This window comes from Colobus angolensis, unplaced genomic scaffold, assembly GCF_000951035.1.
Source record: "Colobus angolensis palliatus isolate OR3802 unplaced genomic scaffold, Cang.pa_1.0 Scaffold77, whole genome shotgun sequence".
Classification (NCBI taxonomy): Eukaryota; Metazoa; Chordata; class Mammalia; order Primates; family Cercopithecidae; genus Colobus; species Colobus angolensis.
In genome coordinates this window covers 2,473,678-2,497,194 of record NW_012121487.1, presented here as the reverse complement: position 1 = coordinate 2,497,194, position 23,517 = coordinate 2,473,678, and the positions used below count along the sequence as shown (strand labels likewise).

General features: G+C 40.9%; 1 protein-coding gene across 2 annotated transcripts in view; it reads left to right on the top strand.

The window, feature by feature from the left end:
* Positions 1-23,517, top strand: part of ASH1L (ash1 (absent, small, or homeotic)-like (Drosophila)) — a 251,011-nt gene that overhangs the window by 34,042 nt on the left and 193,452 nt on the right. For both annotated transcript variants that reach the window (XM_011928346.1, XM_011928345.1), the window contains exon 2: positions 10,881-11,399. In XM_011928346.1, the coding sequence (XP_011783736.1) occupies positions 10,980-11,399 (420 nt within the window). In that variant the 5' untranslated portion in view covers positions 10,881-10,979. The remainder of the gene's footprint in view (positions 1-10,880; positions 11,400-23,517) is intronic.

Genomic DNA, 23,517 nt, shown 5'->3' with positions numbered 1-23,517 from the left:
CCAGATTGTTCCACATTGTTCCAGAGATTTGAAAACATAAATCCCAAAATTGCATGTGAGATGAATATTGAATTTGCCCGTTTGAGTGAAGAGATTCTAGCAATCATAGGTCTGTGTTTTTCCTTGGAAATATATTTTAAGTTGAATATATTGTACTAGGAACCAGAATAAGTTGTATTACAACATGGCATCCTTGCCCCTGGATGGAAACCCTAGATTGTTTAGATATTTTTCCAAAAGCTGAAAGAACGATATTCACAAAGAACATCACTTTGAAAGTTCAAAAAACAGCCTTCTGGCAGCCACTGTAGGGACCGGTTTTCAAGGAGTTTACATTCAGCAGATAAAAAGCAATCTGTTGTGAAATATCTTCAGAATTTGGGTTTATCTTGACTAGAAACTCTTAAATTTGGTATGTGGGGTTTGCCAATCATGATTTTCCAGTTTTACTACCTAAATGATTCTCAAAATATGCCTGTGAGCCTACTGTTTGTTTTTCTCCTTGATCATGTTAGGGAAATCTAGTATTTTTCTCTTCTCATATACATTTTTAGGGGGGAATCAATGTTTTCAAATCTCTTTTCAGTTTATTGGTACTCTGCTATTTATGTAATAATATGTGTCACTTAGATTAAGTTTTTAAATTTTTTTTTTCATTTTTAAAATGAGAATCATGTTTTTCTCAAACCTTTCTCTAATGTTTTGAAAGGGAATTAAGTGCAGATAAAAAAATGAATTCTTTGCTTGAACCCGGGAGGCGGAGGTTGCAGTGAGCCGAGATCACGTCACTGCACTCCAGCCTGGGCGACAGAGTGAGACTCCATTGCAAAAGAAAAAAAAAAGAATTCTTTGGAATGCTGAAATTCTTCATTTATACATATAAATTTTGCAGTTATGCATATTAAGACATGGAATTCGTTCATTACAAAAATTGTAGGGGAAAATTTAAAATGTATGCATTCGTGGGTAATGAATATAAAAGCAATTCTTTTTTTTTTTTTTTTACAAACTGTAAAATTTTGTGGGTTTTTGGTACATCTGTTTTTTTGAGATGGGGTCTCTCTCTGTTGCCCAGACTGGAGTGCAGTGGCACGATTCTAGCTCATTCCGGTCTCAAACACTTGGGCTCAAGTGATCCTCTCATCTCAGTCTCCAGAGTAGCTAGGCCTACAGGTGTGTCCCACCACACCCAGCTAATTTTTTAACATTGATTGATTGATTGAGACAGAGTGTCACTCTGTTGGCCAGGCTGGAGTGCCTCTGGAGTAGCTAGGACTACAGGTGTGTCCCACCACACACAGCTTATTGTTTGATTGCCCAGGCTGTAGTACAGTGCTGTGATCATGGCTCACTGCAGCCTCGACCTCCTAGACTCAGGTGATCCTCCCACCTCGGCCTCCTGGGTAGCTGGGACGATAGGCACGTACCACCATGCCCAGCTGATTTTTTCATTTTTTTTTTTCCTTCCTGAGAAAGAGTCTTGGTCTGTCACCCAGGCTGGAGTGCAGTGACACAGTCTCGGCTCACTGCAGCCTCCACCTCCTGCGTTCAAACGATTCTCCTGCCTCAGCCTCCTGAGTAACTGAAATCACAGGAGCGTGCCACCATGCCCAGCTAATTTTTGTATTTTTTTTTTAAGTAGAGACGGGGTTTCACCATGTTGGCCAGGCTGGTCTCAAACTCCTGACCTCAAGTGATCAGCCTACCTCGGCCTCCCAAAGTGTTGGGATTACAGGCGTGAGCCACTAAGCCTGGCCTAGAATGGGGACAATTTGAAGCTGGTAAACTATAACCCACATAAGTCAGGGAATTAATTATACAAATATTTGTTGAACACCTACTATATGCCAGCTACTGTTCCACATGCTGGGATATAGCAGTGAACCAAACTGATAAGTCTATTTCCTGGTAGAGTTCAAATTTCAATGGAAAGATGTAGACAAATACATTGTACACCAGGTGGTAAGAAGAATATGAGAATAAAATAGGATACTGAGTGTGAGTAGAGGATAGTTGGGGGGATAGGTGTTTTTTTTAGGAAATGTTTCTTCCATAAAATTACATTTAGGCAAAGATATGAAGGAAGTGAAAGAGCAAGATATGCAATTATCTGGGGAAAGGGTGTTCTATCAAGCAGAATGGTAAGTGCAAAGGTCCCAAGGTAAAGAGTATTTTTGTTGTTTGAGAAACAGAAGGGAATTTTTTTTTGTTTTTTTGAGACAGAGTTTCGCTCTGTTGCCCAGGCTGGAGTGCAGTGGCGCGATCTCGGCTCACTGCAACCTCTGCCAGAAAGGAAACTTTTGTACCTCCTTCTTGGAACTAAGCGAGGAGACTGGTAGGAGATGGAAGAGAGGTAGAGAGGACTTTAGGACAAATTAAATTGGATCTTTAGACCATTTAAAAAATTTTGGCTTCTGCTTTGAGGGAGATAGGAAGCCTATGAAAGAGTTTTGAGCAGAGGAGTGATATGATCTGACTCAGGCTTTGAAGGGATCACCCTGCTACTGAATTGAGAAGACTGGAAGACATATGAGGGTTGAAGCAAGGAACCAGCTAGAAGCATGTTGCATTTTGCAAGCTATGCATCTGACAAAGGTCTAATAACAGCGTCTGTAAGGAACTTAAGCAAATCTACGAGAAAAACCGATTAAAAAGTAGGTAAAGGACATGAACAGATACTTCTCAAAAGAAGACATATATGCAGCCAGCAATCATGAAAAAAAGCTCAACATCACTGATCATTCAAGAAATGCAAATCAAAACCACAGTGAGATATCATCTCACTTTAGTCAGAATAACTACTATTAAAAAGTAAAAAAAAAAAAAAAAAAAGCTGGCAAGGTTGCAGAGGAAAAGGAGTGCTTATACACTGTTGGTGGGAATGTAAATTAGTTAAGCCATTGTGGAAGACAGTGTGGTCATCCTCAAAGACTTAAAAATGGAAATACCGTTTGACTCAGCAGTCATATTACTGAGTATATACCCAGAGGAATATAGATCATAAAGACTCATGCACACATATCTTCACTGCAGCACTGTTCACAATAGCAAAGACGTGGGATCAACCTAAATGCCCGCCAATGGTAGACTGGATAAATAAAATGTAGTACATATACATCATGAAATACTATGGAGTCACAAAAAAAAAAGAGATCATGTTCTTTGCAGGATCATGGATGGAGTGGAGGCCATTATCTTTGGCAAACTAATGCAGGAACAGAAAAATACTGTATGTTCTCACATATAAATGGGAGCTAAATGATGACAACGCATGGACACAGGGGAGCAACACACACAGGGGCTTATTGGAGGGTGGAGGGTGGGAAGAGGGAGAAGATCAGGAAAAAAATAACTAATGGGTACTAGGCTTAATATCTGGGTGATGAAATAAACCCCCGTGACACAAGTTTACCTACGTAACAAACCTGCACATGTACCCCTGAACTTAGAATAAAAGTTAAATATATTAAAAAATCAATAAATCGATGGACTTTGAGTTAAGCAGATCACCCTCCATAATGTTGGGGAGGAACTTCATCCACTCAACTGAAGGCATTAATAGAACAAAAGATTGATCTCTCCTCAGTAAGAGGCAAGTCTGCCAGCAGATGGCCTTTAGACTTGAATGAAAACATTGGGTCTTCCTGGGTCTCCAGCCTGCCACTGACTCACCCTGCGGATTTTGGGACTGGCCAGCTTCCATAATCATGTGAGCAATTCCTTTAAATAAACTGCTTTCTTTAAAAAAAAAAAAAAAAAAAAAAAAGCCTGTCGCAATAATTCATTCATGTATTTATCATCACTTGGATCTGATAGCTTTCAAAGTAATGAGAACTGGTTAGATTCTGCATACATTTTGAAGGTAAAGCTGACACACTTAGCTGACCAAATGGACATGAGGGGTTTGAGAGAAAAAGCAATTAAGAATGGGTAAGAGATTTTTGGCCTAAATATTTCTGGTTGGAATTACCATATATTGAAATGAAACCTGTAGGAAGAATAGATTTGTGGCAGTGGGCAAAGATGAATTGATTTTAAACATGTTAAGTGCCTGTCTATTACACGGTCCAGTCAGTGTGTCAAGTAAGCATTTAGATACGTGAATCTGAAGTTCCAGAAAGAGGTCTCAACTAGTCTCTATCTGAAGGTAGAAATTTATGAATCATCAATGTTAGATGAAATTTAAAGCTGTTAAGACTGGATCTGGTCATTTAGGAACTGAGTGTAGACAGAAAAAGGAAGAGGTCCAGGCACCCCCTGCATCACTCCAGTATTTAAAGGTCATGGAGAAAGGAAAGAACTTGCAAAGGAGACTGAAGGTTACTAACCAGTGAGGAAGAACAATCAAGACAAGAGTCCCAGAGCTGGGCACGGTGGCTCATGCCTGTCATCCCAGCTACTCAGGAGTCTGAGGTCAGAGAATCGCTTGAGGCCAGCACTTTAAGACTAGCCTGGGCAACCTAGTGAGACCCTGTCTCTAAAACAGTGAAAAAAAATTGGGCGTGGTGGCACATGCCTGTATTTCTAGCTACTTGGAATAGCTCCCTGGGTTCTGAGGCAGGAGAATCACTTGAGCCCAGGATTTTGAGGCTGCGGTGAGCTATGATTGTGCCCCTGCACTCCGGCCAGGATGAGAGAGAGAGAGACCTTGACTCAAAAAAAGAAAGAAAGAGGTATCGCATAAGTCAAGTGAAGTAGCAAGGGAGCTGTTTAGCTGTGCCAAATTCTGTTGATAGGTCACGTAAGATGAGAGGACTGAGAATTGACCATTCTTCTTAGCAATGTGGAGGTCATTAGTGACCTTAACTAGCAGTTTCTATGGAGGGGTGGCAGTGAAAGTGTGATCAGTATGTTGAAGAGAAGAAAAAAGCAAGAATTGGAGGTCAGGGAGAATAGACAATATAGAGAATTCTAACAAGTTTGTTGTGAAGAGGAACAGAGAAATGGGAAGATGGTGGAGGATGTGGAGTCGAGGAATTTTCTTTCTTTCTTTTTTTTTTTTTTTTTGAAACGGAGTCTCGCTCTGTCACCCAGGCTGGAGTGCAGTGGCACCATCTTGGCTCACTGCAACCTCTGCCTCCCAGGTTCAAGCGATTCTCCTGCCTCAGCCTCCTGAGTAGCTGGGATTACAGGCACGTGCCACCACACCTGGCTAATTTCTTGTATTTTTGGTAGAGATGGGGTTTCACCATGTTGGCCAGGCTGGTCTTGAATACCTGACCTCAAGTGAGGTCTGCCCGCCTTGGCCTCCCAAGTGCTGGGATTACAGGTGTGAGCCATCGTGCTCTGCTGAGAGGAATTTTCTTCCATGAGAGATATTACAGTATGTTTTTGTTTTCAGGCTTATTGGCATTATTCAGAGGAAATGTGAGAAATGGATGATGTGAGAGAGAAAGGAGATAGTTGCCTAAATGAAGAGGTTGAAAGGAGAGATCGTTTGTATATTGTGATAGGAAGGACAGGCAGAATCTATGGGAACAGACACAGGTAGGAATGTAGGTAGATATATGGTGGGCACTTGTGGCAGTTTTCTTCTGTTTGTTACTGCTTCCTATCTGACTACTGCTGTGATCAGATAGGAAACAGAGTTAGTGAGGATGAAGAAAGGGGAGATGGGATGAAATAGTTTTCTAGGAGAGTGGTAGAGTGAATGGATTAGGGAAGTGTATTGACAGCACCAAGGGCTTACTCAAAGTTAGTGGTCAGGAATATAAAGTGAGATCATTGAGTGTTATTGTTTTTCTTAGACTAGCTTTGATGGTACAGAGACAGAAGATGTATAAAATATGATTTGGAAGTATGTTAGTGCTGAAATTAGGATATTTTAGTAAATTTACAGAAAACCACCTATATGAAATTTAATCAACTTACTAAGAAAAAACGTGTGTATAGTTTTCTCATTGTAACACAAGATAAAGTTATGTAAAACAGGAAAAAAGAGATATCTGCTACATGCCAATCATTGTATTAGAAGCTACAGGGACCTTAAAGCTCACTCATTGATTTATTCACCTATTTATTGGGTACTAAAATTTGTGCTATTCATTGTTTCAGGTGCTGGGGATACAGTGGTGAGCAAGCCAGAAGAGGTTCCTACCCTCATGAAGCTTATATTTTAATTATACAGTTGGTCTTCCCTATCCGTGATTCCGCACCTGCGGATTCAACCAACTGCGGATGAAAAATATTAGAAAAAAATTAAAAATAACAATACAATAATAAAAAATAATACAAAATTTAAAAATACAGTGTAATAACTATATATCATTTACATTATATTAGGTATTATAGGTAATCCAGAGATGGTTTCAAGTATACTGGAGAATGTGTATAGGCTGTATGCAAATACTACACCATTTCATATAAATGACTTGAGCATCCTCAGATTTTGGTATCTGAGGGGGTGGGATGGGGGGTGGGAGGACTTAATCTATTGAGGGATATAGCTGACAAATATAGAACAAGAAAAAATGTTAATTGCCCTAATTGTGATCTTATATGGATCATAAATATTCAGGGATGGATCAGGTCAGTGCAAGCTTAATTATAGGTCTGAGAACATAGGTCTAGAGTCCATTATCCAAAACGTTGGTGCTATAAGTTTTTTTTCTTTTTAAAAAAATTCCCTGCAAGTGTTACACGTTTCTCTCTTTTCTTATTTTTCTTATTTTTTTTTTTTTTTTGACTTCTAGAAATGTAGATTGGGTGAACTGGCACTGTGGTGTTTGGGAGTAGTAGCATCCCTTACTCACTAAAGCCGGTTAATGCTTCTTCGTTGTAACTTATCATTATTCATGGAAATTATGGTAATTAAGACTAAAATGGATCCATGTCAAGTTTTATCACTAGGTTTTGAAAAAACTTGGATTTCAAAGTTTTTTGGACTTCAGGATTGTGAGCCCATCATGGAGAAGAAAGGACTTTGTACTTTTAATTTTTTTTAATAGAGTTTTTTTTTAAATTTACTTTTCGAGAGAGGGTCTCGCTCTGTTGCCCAGGCTGGAGTCCAGTGGCATGAACATGGCTCACTGCAGCCTCAATCTCTTAGGCTCCAGCCATCTTCTTGCCTCATCCTCCTGAGTAGCTGGGACTATAGGTGTGCACCACCATGCTGGGCTAATTTTTTATTTTTTGTAGAGAGAGGGTCTTGATGTGTTTGCTACACTGGTCTCAAACTCTAAAGTTCAAGTGATCCTCCTGCCTTATCCTTCCACAGTACCAGTAGTACAGGTGTGAGCCACCATGCCCAGCCAGGATTTGAACTTTTAACATTATTTATTATTTATTTTTTAAAAATTTATTTTTATAAATAAATTTATTAAATAAAATTTTTTAAAATTTTATTTTTAAAAAACATTTGGGTTATTTTAATTACTTTTTATACACAGCATTTTATTGTTTATTTTTTCTCCCTTCCCTAATTATGTATTTATTTTTTTGAGACAGGGTCTTGCTCTGTTGCCCAAGCTAGAGTGTAGTGATGCAATCACAGCTCAGTGTAACCTCAACTTCCTAGGCTCAAGCCATCCTCCCACCTCAGCCTCTTGAGTAGCTGGGGCTATAGGCACATGACACCACACATCTGGCTAATTTTTTATTTTTTTTGTAGAGACGAGTCTCTACACTATGTTGTCCATGCTGGCTTTGAACTCCTGGGCTAAAGTGATCCTCCCACTTTAGTCTCCCAAAGTGCTGGGATTGTAGGGGCAAGCCACTGTGCACAGCTAACTTTGTCCTTTTTTTTTTTTTTTTTGAGATGGAGTCTCGCTCTGTCACCCAGGCTGGAGTGTAGTGGCATGATCTTGGCTCACAGCAAGCTCCGCCTCCTGGGTTCTCGCCATTCTCCTGCCTCAGCCTCCTGAGTAGCTGGGACTGCAGGCACCTGCCACCACGCCCGGCTAACTTTTGTATTTTTTTTTTTAGAGATGGGGTTTCACTGTGTTAGCCAGGATGGTCTTGATCTCCTGACCTCATGATCCGCCCACCTCGGCCTCCCAAAGTGCTGGAATTACAGGCATGAGCCACCGCGCCTGGCCTACTTCGTACGTTTAAAGAGAGAGTGTGTATGTTTATATGACACATAAGCAGAAATGAACATGATTTGTTAGGGACAGTAAAGAAAACTGAATTGACTAAACAATAGTGGGTGTGTGTTGGGAAGTAAAGATAAACAAATTTGAATAGTTGGAGGAGAGTGAGATTATTAAAAGCCTTGAATGCCACTGTGAAATGTTTATATGAAATGGTAGACAAGAATCATCAGAGTGAAATGATTGGAAGATTAGTTTTCCAGCTGTTTATATGGTTGAATGGAGCAATAACAAGCTAAGGAGTTACCCAGTCGGCCAATATTTGATGAGTACTTATAAACACTGCTGCTGCTCCTCCTACTAAATTATTGGTACCTTTTTTTTTTTTTCCCTTGCTCTGTCACCCTGTCTGGAATGCAATGGCATGATCCTGGCTCACTGCAACCTCTACCTCCCAGGTTCAAGTGATTCTCATGCCTCAGCCTCCTGAGGAGCTGGAATTACAGGCACCTGCCACCACACCCACTTGATTTTTGTATTTTTAGTAGAGATGGGTTTCGACATGTTGACCAGGCTAGTGTTGAAGTCGTGACCTCAAGTAATCCACCTGCCTCAGGCCCCCAAAGTGCTGGGATTACAGGCATGAGACACGACACCTGGCCGGTACCTTTTATTGAGCCCTCACTATGTGCCAGTCATTGGGCGAGGTATTTCACTTATACTCCTTGTAGAAGTCATAAGACAACTATTTATTTACTTTTTTCCTTGAGACAGGGTCTTGCCCTGTTGCCCAGGTTGGAGTGCTGTGGCTTGATCACAGCTCACTGCAGCCTCAACCTTCAAGGCTCAAGTGATCCTCCTGCCTCAGTCTCCTGAGTAGCTGGAACTACAGGTGTGTGCCACCACACCCTGCTAATTTTTGTACTTTTTTAGAGACAGGGTTTTGCCATGTTGCCCAGTCTGGTCTCAAACTCCTGGGCTCAAAGAGTCCACCCGCCTCAGCCCCTGAAAGTACTGGGATTATAGGTGTGAGCCACCATGCCCGGCTAAGAATCTTACTGTCTTGTTGGAATGAAAAGTCTCAGGGCACATGGTTTAAAATATTCTACTTCACAAATGGAACTTTCTAAGGGGTAAGATGTTCTCTGTTTTCCAGATACTAGTTCTAGATCTTGAGTCAGACGTGTTTGACGTGAAGACTAGTCTGTCAGTCTTCAAGAATACTGACTTGTTTTGTTTTGGTTTTATTAATATATTCACTAGTCTCTGGCTGGGCATGGTGGCTCACACTTGTAATCCCAGCACTTTGGGAGGCCAAGGCAGGCAGATCACCTGAGGTCAGGCGTTCAAGACCAGCCTGGCCAACATGGCGAAACCCCATCTATACTAAAAATACAAAATTTAGCCGGGTGGGTGTGGTGGCTTGTGCCTGTAATGTCAGATACTCGGGAAGCTGAGGCAGGAGAATCTCTTGAACTCAGGAGACGCAGGTTGCAGTGAGCCAAGATCGCGCCACTGCACTACAACCTGGGTGACAGAACGAGACTCCGTCTCAAAAAAAAAAAAAAAAGAAAAAGAAAAAATTCACTAGTCTCCCTAATGATTATATGGTAATCTGGTTTCCTGAGGATCTTTATATTTAAAATGGGGGTGCCTTGTGGAGATTCTTAAATAATGTGTATCACCTATTGTAAAATAATAAATTGGCACGCTAGTTTTAAAACATTTTGTATATTTAGGGAATTGACACATGCCTACTGAGTATTTGCTGTTAGGAAAACTTGTAAAAATAAATTTCTGATTTTTAAAGTTCTTATAACAAAAGTGATTATTTGTATAAATGTTTGCTTAGTGTTTGCTCTTCTCTCTAGAGTATAAACCTTAAAATTTAGGAACTGGGTTCAATTTGTTAAATACTGTATTTTCAGGGTGTAGCATGATGCCTGGCATATGATAGGTGTTTGGAAATATTTTTCGAGTGGACAGGTGAATGAATTCAGAGTTGAATTGTATGCTAGCAACAAAGATAATTTCTGCATAAGTTCCTGCATCAGAAAGTCCTAACCTCAAAAAGCCTGATAATCTCTTCTAAAAGTTTGGAATACTGAAACCAGCCTAAGAGATAATTTAAAAAGAATTTTTATAGGTACATAGCGTGTTTAAATATTTATGGGGTGAATGAGATATGTTGATGCAGGCATACAATGTAGTAATCACATCATAGTCAATGGAGTATCAAAAAAAGATGTTTTTTTTTACCTTCAATAAAACTGTAGGAAACAAAAGTGTACTTCAGCAGAAGCGTAGGGAATATATTCTCGGAGTCTCGCTCTGTCCACCAGGCTGGAGTGCAGTGGTGCTATCTCGGCTCACTGCAAGCTCCGCCTCCCGGGTTCCCGCCATTCTCCTGCCTCAGCCTCCCGAGTATCTGGGACTACAGGCGCCCGCCACGGCGCCCGGCTTTTTTTTGTATTTTTAGTAGAGACGGGGTTTCACCGTGGTCTCGATCTCCTGACCTTGTGATCCGCCCGCCTCGGCCTCCCAAAGTGCTGGGATTACAGGCGTGAGCCACCGCGCCCGGCCCTCTTGTTGATTCTTAAATTTGCATTTGCACCATACCACTATAGCTTGTTTATGGTATCTGTAGAATGATAAACTTATTCTGAATTTTAAATATATTTATAACTAAATAGATTTAAATCTATTTTGAATTAACATTTTTATTTAACTGTGATTTTTTTTTTGGGGGGTAGTTGTTGACCTCCTTGTTGTCTTGCCCTATACCCATTACTTATATTAATCAACAGTTGCCTCTTTTCTGATAAATTTTTGTTATGGTCTGTTCTACAGAGAATGATGCTGGTTTCAAGTTTTGGAGATCCCTGTTTTTTATGGAACACAGTTCTGTAAAATTTTCATAAGATTCCTTGGCAATAACATACGCTTGTGATGGACCCTAGAAATACTGCTATGTTAGGATTGGGTTCTGATTCCGAAGGTTTTACAAGAAAGAGTCCTTCTGCCATCAGTACTGGCACATTGGTCAGTAAGAGAGAAGTAGAGCTAGAAAAAAACACAAAGGAGGAAGAGGACCTTCGCAAACGGAATCGAGAAAGAAACATTGAAGCTGGGAAAGATGATGGTTTGACTGATGCACAGCAACAGTTTTCAGTGAAAGAAACAAACTTTTCAGAGGGAAATTTAAAATTGAAAATTGGCCTCCAGGCTAAGAGAACTAAAAAACCTCCAAAGAACTTGGAGAACTATGTATGTCGACCTGCCATAAAAACAACTATCAAGCACCCAAGGAAAGCACTTAAAAGCGGAAAGATGACGGATGAAAAGAATGAACACTGTCCTTCAAAACGAGTAAGTAGAATTCCTAACAATATATAGTTATTGACAAGATTTTCATTTCCCTATTAATTTTTATCATATATGTATTTCCGGGAGTTTGATTTTAATCTTTCTGTGTTATTTCCAGATAGTTTGTGTTTGCGAGCCTTAAAATAAGCCCCGAGGCTTGTCAAAGATGTAAGTTAATAGCATAACCATGTACATATTTGTACTTGTAAAATTATTTTAAAATTTTATTTATTTATTTATTTTTTGAGATTAAGTTTTGCTCTTGTCACCCAGGCTGGAGTGCAGTGGTGTGATCTCGGCTCACAGCAATCTCTGCCTTCTGGGTTCAAGCAGTTCTCCTGCCTCAGCCTCCCAAGTACCTGGGATTACAGGTGCCCACCACCACACCTGGCTAATTTTGTGTTTTTAGTAGAGATGGAGTTTCACTATGTTGGCCAGGCTGGTCTCAAACTCCTGACTTCAGGTGATCCGTCCACCTTGGCCTCCCAAAGTGCTGGGATTACCGGCGTCAGCCTCTACGCGTGGCCTATTTATGCAATTTTTAAAGGCACAACTCCAAAGTGCTGGAATTACAGGTGTAAGCCACTGTGTCTGACCAAAAAAAGAGAAATCTTTATTGAGATATGATTCACATACCATACAGTTCAGCCATTTAAATTCAGTGATTTTTAGGGTATTTCCTTATTAGCCTTTAAAAATGTATGTAAAATCGTTTCTTTCTTTTTTTTTTTTTTTTTTTTTTCCGAGATGGAGTCTCACTCTGTCACCCAGACTGGAGTGCAGTGGTGCGATCTTGGCACACCACAACCTCCGCCTCCTGGGTTCAAGCGATTCTCCTGCCTCAGCCTCCTGAGTAACTGGGATTACAGGTGCCCACTACCGCACCCAGCTAATTTTTGTATTTTTAGTAGAGACGAGGTTTCACCATGTTGGTCAGGCTGGTCTCGAACTCCTGACCTCAGGTGATCCACCCACCTCAGCCTCCCAAAGTACTGGGATTACAGGTGTGAGCCACTGAGCCTAGCCAAAATCATTTATTTCTAAACCTTTTTCATTATCCCAAATTAAAACTCCATAACCATTAAACAATATCTTCCATTTCTTCTGTCTACAGTGACTGGTAATATCTAATGTACTTTTAATCCCAGCACTTTGGGAGGCTGAGGCAGGTGGATCACTTGAGGTCAGGAGTTAGAGACCAGCCTGGCCAACATGATGAAAACTCGTCTCTACTAGAAATAGAAAAAATTAGCTGGCCATGATGGCAGGAGCCTCTAATCCCAGCCCTCGGGAGGCTGAGGCAGGAGAATCGCTTAAATCTAGGAGGCAGAGGTTGCAGTGAGCTCAGGTTGTGCCACTGCCCTCCAGCCTGGGCAATAAGAGCGAAACTCCAACTCACCCCCCAAAAAATTCTAATGTACTTTAGCAACTGTAACTGTAAATTTGCCTATTCTAGCTAACTCATATAGGCGTAATCATACAATATTTGTTATTTTGTGTCTGGCTTATTTCATTTACCAGAATGTCCTCAAGGTGCAACCATGTTGTAGCATGTGCCAAAACTTCATTCCTTTTCATGGCAGAATAATCCATTGTGTGGATATACCACTTTATTTTTATTTATTTATTTATTTAATTTATTTATGTTTTGAGGTGGAGTTTCGCTCTTGTTGCCCAGGCTGGAGTGCAATGGCATGATCTCGGCTCACGGCAACCTCTGCGTCCAGGGTTCAAGCAATTCTCCTGCCTCAGCCTCTTGAGTAGCTGGGATTACAGGTGTGTGCCACCATCCCCGGCTGACTTTTGTGTTTTTTAGTAGAGATGGAATTTCTTCATGTTGGTCAGGCTGGTCTCAAATCCCTGTCCTCAGGTGATCCGCCCACCTCTGCTTCCCAAAGTGCTGGGATGACAGGCGTGAACCACCACACCCGGCCACTACTTTGTTTTTTATCCATTCATCTCTTGATGGAATCTTTTTTCACATCCACTCTTTGGCTATTGTGGATAATGCTACAGTGAATGTTGCCATACAGTTATCTGTTCAAGTTCCTGCTTGTATTTTTGTGTATTTACTTGGGAATAGAATTACTGGGTCATATGGTAATTATTTATTTAGCTCTTTCAGAAACTGTACACTTTTTCAGTGGCTATACTGTTTCATATCCCATCAGCAATGCATGAGTTTTTGATTTCTCTGAGTCTTCATAAGGTTTTCTTAATTTTTATTCCCTCCCTCCCTCCGTCCCTCCCTTCCTTCCTCTCCTTTCCCCTCTCCCCTCTACCTCTCCCTGCTTGTCCCCCCCCTTCCCTCCCTTTCCTTGTCTTCCTTCCCTTCCCTCTCTTTCCTTCCTCCCACCCACCCCACCACTGCCCTGTTCTCAAGCTGTAGCACATTGTGGTTTGTATTGTTATTTATTTATTTATTTATTTATTTTGAGACGGAGTCTCGCTCTGTCACCCAGGCTGGAGTGCTGTGGCCGGATCTCAGCTCACTGCAAGCTCCGCCTCCCGGGTTCACGCCATTCTCCTGCCTCAGCCTCCCGAGTAGCTGGGACTACAGCAGGCGCCACCACCTCGCCCGGCTAGTTTACATTGTGGTTTTTAATTAGCATTTTCTTTTTCTTTTCTTTTTTTTTTGAGAGAGAGTCTCGCTCTGTCCTCCAAGCAGGAGTGCAGTGGTGCGATCTCACTCACTGCAAGCTCCGCCTCCTGGGTTCATGCCATTCTTCTGCCTTAGCCTCCCGAGTAGCTGGGACTACAGGCGCCCATCACCATGCCCGGCTAATTTTTTTTGTAGTTTTAGTAGAGACGGGGTTTTACCTTGTTAGCCAGGATGGTCTTGATCTCCTGACCTCGTGATCTGCCCACCTCAGCCTCCCAAAATGCTGGGGTTGCAGGCGTGAGCCACCATGCCCAACCTGCATTTACTTAACGACTAATGATGTTGAATAGGTTTTCATGTGCTTATTGGCCATTTATGTATCTTCTTTGAAGAAATGTTTGTTCAAATCATTTGACTACTTTTGAATTGTATTTTGTTGTTGAATTGTCTGGGTTCTTTATATAATCTGTATATAGGTTTTTAAAAATATTTTCTTTCATTCTGTGGATAGTCTTTTCATTTCCTATTGTGTCCTCTCATGCAAAAAAAAGTTTTCAATGTTGGTGAAAACCAGGTCCAATTTATTTTTTCCTTTATTGCCTGTGTTTTTAGTGTCATATCCTAGAAATCACTGCCAAATCCAATGTTGTGAAAGTCTTCCCCTTATGTTTTCCTAAGAGTTTTATCGTTTTAGCTCTTATGTTTAGATCTGTGACCCATTTTGAGTTTAAGTTTTGTTGTATATGGTTTAAAGTAAGGGTCCAGCTTCATTCCTTTATGTGATATTCAGTTTTTTCAGCATCATTTCTTGAAGAGAGCATCTTTTCTTCATTGAATGGTTTTGGCACCTTTGTTAAAGAAATTATTGGCCATATATGTGAGAGTTTATTTCAGGACTCTTTTCCTTTACATTCCATTGGTCCATATGTCTGTCTTTCTGCAAGTACCACACTGTTTTCATTACTGTAGCTTTGTAGTAAGTTCTTTATTTGTTCATTTTAGATAGAGTCTTACTCTGTCACCCAGGCTGGAGTATAGTGGCATGATCTCGGCTTGAGACCGCAGCCTCTGCCTCCTGGGTTCAAGTGATTCTCCTGCCTCCTGCCTCAGCCTCCTGATTAGCTGAGATTACAGGTGCCCGCTACCATGCCTGGCTAATTTTTGTATTTTTAGTAGAGACAGAGTTTCAGCATGTTGGCCAAACTGGTCTCAAACTCCTGAGCTCAAACGATCTGCCTGCCTCGGCCTCCCATAATGCTGGGATTACAGGTGTGAGCCACTATGCCCTTCCTGTTTGTTTTTAAAGAGACAGGGTCTTGCTCTGTCATCAGGCTAGGCTACTCAGTACAGCCTCAAACTCCTGGGCTCAAGTGATCCTCCTGTCTTGGCCTCCCAAAGTGATGGGATTATAGGCATGAGCCACCATGGCTGGCCTGTAGTAAGTTGAAGTCAGAAAGTGTGAGTCTTCCAAACTTTGTTCTTTTTCAAAATTGTTTTGGCTATTTGGGGTTCCTTGAGATTCCATATGGATTTTAGGATGGGGTTTTCTGTTTCTTTTTTAAACAACAGTGTTGGGATTTTGATAGAAATTACATTGAATCTGCAGATCACTTTAGGTAGTGTTGTCCTCTTAATATGAAGTCTTGAAATCCAGGAACGTGAGATGTCTTTTGTTTAAGATTTCCTTAATTTCTTTCAGCAATATTTTATAAAATTGGTAGTGTTCAAGCCTTTCACCTCCTGAAATTTATTCCTGTGTATTTTGTTTTTTGATGCTATTGCAACCAGCAGTGTTTTAAATTTACTTTTCAGATTGCTCATTGTAAATGTATAGAAATGCAACTAATTTTTAAATTACTATTTTTAATTGTTTTTTTTTTTTTTAGAGACAGAGTCTTGCTCTGCCACCCATGCTGGAGGGGCAGTGGCATAGCTCATTGTATCCCCAAATTCCTGGACTCAAGCAATCTTCCTGCCTTAGCCTTCTTTTATTTATTTTAATAAATAAAAAAAAAATATCTTTGTAGAGATGGGGTCTTGCTATTTTGCCCAAGCTGGTCTTGAGCTTCTGACCTCAAGTGATCCTCCTTTCTTGGCCTCCCAAAGTGTTGGGATTACAGGTGTGAGCCACTGTGTTGGCCACAACTGATTTTGGCATGTGGGTTTTGTATCCTGCAACTTTGCTGAATTCATTTATTAGCTTGAACAATTTGTTGATGCTTTAGGGTTTTCTACATATAAAACTGTGTCATCTGCCAACAGAGATAATTCAGTATTTTAATATATGCCTCAGGTATCTCTTACATTCCAGCAGATTTGGGAAACACTATGTTTACTTACTGTGAAATGAGAGTGGGTTATTTTCTGTTCAGTGAGTTAGCTACTGAAAATAGTGTTTTTTGTCTACTGAAATATTATATATAATTTTTTTCATATTTTTAAAATTATAAACTCCCAATGGCCATTACTGAATAGATTACACACAGTATTTTGAATGGGGTCAAGCAACCTCTTTAGTGGTCCTTACCAGTAGAGCTTAACTAGTAGTAAACTGAAAGTAGCAGTCACTGGTACTGTAGCAGGAAGACAATAAAAGAAGAGGAAAACAGAACGATAGAAGGCAGTGTAAGAAACAAGAGCAAAGGATGATGATAAAGTACCATCAGGCTACCTCAAAGGATAAAGTTTTCTGTCCATAATCCATGCTAGTATAGTATGTAGGCTAATGTCCGAGTTATATTGATATATATGTGTGTATATATATGTAGGTTGGTACAAAAGTAATTGCAGTTTTGGACTACGAATTTTTTTTTTTTTTTTTTTTTTTTTAAGATAGAGTCTCCTTTTGTTGCCCAGGCTGGAGTGGAGTGCAGTGGCTAGATCTTGGCTCACTGCAGCCTCCACCTCCTGGGTTAAGGCAGTTCTCCTGCCTCAGCCTCCTGAGTAGCTGGGATTACAGGTGCTTGCCACCATACCTGGCTAATTTTTGTATTTTTAGTAGAGATGGGGTTTCAACATGTTGGCCAGGCTGGTCTCGAACTCCTGACCTCAGGTGATTCACCTGCCTCAGCCTTCCAAAGTGCTGGGATTATAGGAGTGAGTCCCTGTTTCCAGCCATTGACCATGAATTCTAAATCATTATAACTAGGCTCAAACACATCTTTATTAATCAAAATAGGAACCATTACAATAAACATTTGTGCCAACAAGAATCAAGTTTGTTTAATCCTGTAGCATAAAAATCTGTGCTTCTGGATTCGACAAACTCTTGGGAAGCATTTTATGCATCCTGCTGGTTGTGGAAGCGGTTTCCCTGCAAAAAGTTGTTGAGATGCTTGAAGAAGTGGTAGTTGGTTGACAAGAGGTCAGTTGAATATGGCAGATGAGGCAAAACTTAGTAGTCCAATTCGTTCAACTTTTGAAGCATTGATTGTGTGACGTGCAGTCAGGCGTTGTCCTGGAGAAGAATTGGGCTCTTTTTGTTGATCAGTGCTGGCGGCAGACATTGCAGTTTTTGGTACATCTCATCAATTTGCTGAGCATACATCTCAGATGAAATGGTTTTGCTGGGATTCAGAAAGGTGTAGTGGATCAGACTGGCAGCAGACTGCCAAACAGTGACCATGATCTTTTTTGGTGCAAGTTTGGCTTTGAAAAGTGCTTTGGAGCTTCTTCTGGGTCCAACCACTGATCTGGTTGTTGCCGGTTGTCATATAAAATCCACTTTTTGTCGCACATCACAATCTTGAGAAATTTTTCCTTGTTGGTGTGTAAAATGCCAAATGACCGTAGAATGGTTGAAGTTGAGTTCCTCGGCAACTTCTTGTGTAGTTTTAAAAGGATCAGCTTTGATGATTGCTATCAGTTGTTGTCAATTTCTGACAGCCAGCCACTGTGCTTCTTATCTTCAAGGCTCTCATCTCCTTTGCAAAACTTGCTGAACCACCGCTGTACTGTACATTCGTTAGCAGTTCCTGGGCCAAATGTGTTGTTGATGTTGCAAGTTGTCTCCGCTGCTTTATGACCCATTTTAAACCCAAATAAGAAAATCACTTAAATTTGCTTTTAGTCTGACGTTTCCATAGTCTAAAATAAATACAAAATAAACAGCAAGTAATAAGTCATTAGCAAAAAAACATAAAGTGAGAAATGTGCATTAAAATGATATATAACATAACTACATTTAAGAACGTATTCCAATACCAAGTGGCAAATTTCAACAATGCAAAAACTGTGGTTACTTTTACACCAGTATTACCTGTTATATTTATAATGTATAACAATTATATATATAGTTTTAAAAAAATAAATGAGTGTATTTGTATGTATATGCATATATATAAACTGTGGTAGGCTGCATATAACCTGAACTTTTCCATTTTAACCATTTGTAAGTATATAATTTTGTGTCATTAGATAGATGCACTTTTTGTGCAACCATCCCCACCCACCAGCTCCACATGTTTTTGATATTTTCCAGCTGACACTCTATTAACTCTTCATTCCCCCTCCTGCAGCCCCTAGTGAAACTGGTACTCTACTTTCTGTCTCTGAATTTGACTACTGAAATTACCTCATATAAGTAGAGTCATACAATATTTGTCCTTAGGTGACTGCCTTATTTCCCTTCGCATAATGTCCTCAAGGTTTGTCCGTTTTGGAGTATGTCAGAGTTGCTTTTGTTTTTAAGGCTGAATAATATTCCAGTGTATGTATATAACAAATTTTGTTCATTCTATGGATATGTCAGATTCAGAAGCTGTTTGTGAATTTTTTGGTTAATATGATTGTCAACCATTAATTTCTAGATTTGTTCAGCTGTTACTGGGTAGTATTTTACTAGATAAATTAGTCCATCTATGGATGGACACTGGTATTGCTTCTAGCTTTTAACAATTGTGACTAATGCTGAACATGTGTGTAGAAATATCTGAGTCCCTGCTTTCACGTCTTTTGGCTATATATGTGGAAGTGGAATTTTTGGGTCATACTACAGTTTTTTTGGTAAGAGATTGAGGGTCGCTCTGTCACCCAGGCTGGACATTGTGATTTTTTTTTTTTTTTCTGATATAGGGTCTCACACCTGTTGCTCTGGCTGGAGTGCAGTGGGGGTAATCACAGCTCACTGCAGCCTTGACCTCCTGGGCTCAGATGATTCTCCCACCTCAACCTCCTGAGTAGCCTGGCTACAGGCATGCACACCACTCCTGGCTCATTTTTTGTATTTTTAGTAGACACAGGGGTTTTACCATGTTGCCCAGGCTGATCTTGAACTCCTGGACTAAAGCAGTCTGTCCGCCTCAGCCTCCCAATGAGCTGGGATTACAGATGTGGGCCACCACGCCTGATTGGGACATTGTAATTCTATGTTTAATTTTTTGAAATAATTACCATACTGGTTTCCACAGGGGCTGGACAATTTTACATTCCCACCAGGAACTCACAAGTGTTCTGGTTCTTCCACATCCTCGATAACAGTTATTCTGTGTTTTAAAAAAATTATAGCCATCCTAACGTGTAAGAATTACTCATTATATTTATAATTTGTAATTGTATATCTATAGTTTTGTTTGTTTGAGACAGCATCTTGCTATTGCCTAGGTTGGAGTGCAGTGAAGTGATTAGACTCACTGTAGCCTTGACCTTGACCTCCTGGGCTCAAGCAGTCCTACCACCTCAGCCTCCCAAGAAGCTGCGGCTACAGGTGTGTGTCACCACACTTCTAATATTTTTATTTTTTGTAGAAATGTTGCTCCTTTTGTTGCCCGGGCTGATCTTGAAGTCCTGGGCTCAGGTGATCCTCCTATCTCAGCCTCCCAAAGTGCTGGGATTACAGGTGTCAGCCACCATACCAGTGAGCCACTGTGCCCGGCTTGATACGTGTATTTTTTTTTAAAAACATAAGACTAATCGCAGCACTTTGGGAGGCTGAGGCAGGTGGATCACTTGAGGTCAGAAGTTTGAGACCAGCCTGACCAACATGGTGAAACCCCATCTCTACTAAAAATACAAAAATTAGCTGCATGTGGTGGTGATCACCTATACCTACAGCTACTCAGGAGACTGAAGCAGGAGAAGCTCTTGAACCCAAGAGATGGAGGTTGCAGTGAGCCGAGATCACACCACTGTACTCCAGCCTGAGTGACAGAGCGAGACTCCATCTCAAAAAAAAAGTCGAAGATCCTTTGCCTGCCTGCCTTCCTTCCTTCCTTCCTTCCTTTCTTGACAGAGTCTTACTCTGTCACCCAGGCTTGAGTGCAGTGGTGTGATCTCGGCTCACTGCAACCTCTGCCGCTCAGGTTCAAGTGATTCTCCTGCCTCAGACTCTTGAGTAGCTGACATTACAGGCACCTGCCACCACGCCCGGCTCATTTTTGTATTTGTAGTAGAGACGAGGTTTCACCATGTTGGTCAGGCTGGTCTTGAATTCCTGAACTCATGATCCACCCGCCTCGGCCTCCCAAAGTGCTGGGATTACAGGCATGAGCCACCGCGCCTGGCCGATCTTTTGCCTTTCTACTTGATCTTCAGTGCTCCAAAAGAAGCAGCCCTGAAGGGGAACTCCTATTGAGATTGTGATAAAGGATAGTGTTTTCTCCTTTAGTGACCATAGGGAAATAAGAGAATAAGAAACAATCTTGGCTGGGCACGGTGGCTCACGCCTGTAATCCCAGCACTTTGGGAGGCCCAGGCTGGTGGATCACCTGAGGTCGGAAGTTCAAGACCAGCCTGACCAACATGGAGAAACCCCCGTCTCTACTAAAAATACAAAAAATTAGCCAGGCGTGGTGGTGCATGCCTGTAATCCCAGCTACTTGGGAAGCTGAGACAGGAGAATCACTTGAACCCAGGAGGCAGAGGTTGCAGTGAGCTGAGATCGCGCCATTGTACTCCAGCCTGGGCAACAAGAGCAAAACTCCATTTCAAAAAGAAAAGAAAAGAAACAATCTTGCCGGACGCAGTGGCTCACCCCTGTAATCCCAGCACTTTGGAAGGCCGAGGTGGGTGGATCACAGGGTCAAGAGATCGAGACTATCCTGGCCAACATGGTGAAACCCCATTTCTACTAAAAATATAGAAATTAGCTGGGTGTGGTGGCACATGCCTGTCATCCCAGTGACTCGGGAGGCTGAGGCAGGAGAATTGCTTCAACCCGGGAGGCCTCGGAGGTTGCAGTGAGCCGAGATTGCGCCACTGTACTCTAGCCTGGCAACATGGCAAGACTCTGTCTCAAAAACAAACTAACAAAAAAGAAAGAAACAGTCTTGTTCGTGAATCTTGATTTGTTTGTGTCCTGCTCTTAATTTTAACACCTTGTTAAGGAATAAATGACAGTGGATTGAAGTTTGGAAAGTCTCCAGAAAGGGAATAAAACCTCAGACTCTCCTGAGAGAATCTAGAAAAACATTGTAAGTATATCAAACTGCAATAATCCCTATGGGAATTTTGTAGTTTCAATGTAGTGAAGATGGCTAATGAATTAGACTCAAAAAGAGAATGCCACATTTAGATTATTCTTCTAATGTTTCTTTGTATAAACTTTGGTTCCAGTGAGTTCTTAACTGTGGTGGTGTTTTTTCTAACAAAGGGAAACCTGAAGACATTTTCAGTATATTCAAGTCTTCCTTATTTTCTTTAAGAAATGGTTATTCTGCTTGATGATTTATGTATCATGTATCATGGATGGTTAATGCCTAGTATGTTACCTCATATTTCATACTTTTATTACTTGGAAATTTTTAATTTATTTTAAAATGTCAGACTCTTATATTTGAGGTTCAAAAGTTGAGAATTTTTAGGTTAATAATATGATTTTCAACTGTCAATTTCTAGATTTGTTCAGGTGTCATTTTTCTGGGTATTATTTTGCTATATATAAAAGTTAATTATCTAATCAGTTTACTTTAGTGAAAATTTTTGTTCTGTATATGTTTACTGTGGCTTCCATCAGCCTATTTTAGGTAAAAAATAAGACTTAATTTTAGCTGGGCAGTCTAGGTGACAGCAAGATCCTGTCTCCAAAAAAAAAAAAAAATGTGTTTTCAGGTTCACCTTCGCTTGAAGAATCATATCACATTAAGAATAAATTGTTGGCCGGGCGCGGTGGCTCATGCCTGTAATCCCAGCACTTTGGGAGGCCGAGGTAGGCAGATCACAAGGTCAGGAGATCAAGACCATCCTGGCTAACATGGTGAAACCCTGTCTCTACTAAAAATACAAAAAATTAGCCAGGTGTGGTGGCAGGCACCTGTAGTCCCAGCCGCTCGGGAGGCTGAGGCAGGAGGGTGGCGTGAACCCGGGAGGCGGAGCTTTCAGTGAGCCGAGATCGCACCACTGCACTCCAGCCTGGGCAATAGAGCAAGACTCCGTCTCAAAAAAAAAAAAAAGAATAAATTATTGGGAATCAGAGTTGGTACAAAGAAACTTCCAGAAGAGTAACTCCAACCTTGCTGTCTTTGGTATCTTCCAGAAATATATTTGCACTTATAAGCCAGTATGCATCCCCTACATACATGTTCTTTCCCCATTTTAAAATGTAAATAGCACACTGTACATAATGCTCTGTATCTTTTTTCTATTAAATAGTATATTTTAAAGATTTTTCCATAACAGGGCTATGAGAACTTCTTTAGCCCTTGGAAATGTGACTTACGTAATTTTCTTTTTTTTTTTGAGACAGTCTTGCTCTGTGGCCCAGGCTTGAGTGCAGTGGTGCGATCTTGGCTCACTGCAACTTCCACCTCCCGGGTTCAAATGATTATCTTGCCTCAGCCTCTTGAGTAGCTGGGATTACAGGTGTGCACCACCACTCCTGGGTAATTTTTGTATTTTTAGTAGAGACGGGATTTCTCCAAGTTATTCAGGCTGGTCTTGAACTCCTGACCTTGTGATCCACCTGCCTTGGCCTCCCCAAGTGCTGGGATTATAGGCGTGAGCCGCTGCACCCAGCCTATAATTTTCTTTTTCCAGTTTGTTATTTGTCTTTAGACTTTGGTTATGTTATTTTGCCATACGGAAATATTTAGCTTTTTACCTGATATAATTTGTAAATCTTCTTAAGGCTTCTGGATTTTTGATGTATCATTAGAAAGACCTTCTTTCAAAGTTTATAAAGGATTTCCTTATGTTGTTTTGCAGATCTTTGTAGTATTTTATTTTTTAACATATAAATCCTTGATCCATTTGGAGTTTGTTATGGTTTATGAGTTATGGTTCCAAATTTATCTCTTTCCAAATGGCTACATGGTTGTCCCAATACTTATTATTATTATTTGAGATAGAATCTCGCTCTGTCGCCCAGGCTGGAGTGCAGTGGCACAATCTCGGCTCACTGCAACCTCTGCCTCCTGGGTTCAAGCAATTCTCCTGCCTCAGCCTCCTAAGTAGCTGGGATTAGAGACACGCGGCATCACGCCCAGCTAAGTTTTGTATTTTTAGTAGAGACAGGCTTTCCTTATGTTGGTCAGGCTGGTCTCGAACTCCTGACCTCAGGTGATCCCTCTGCTTTGGCCTCCCAAA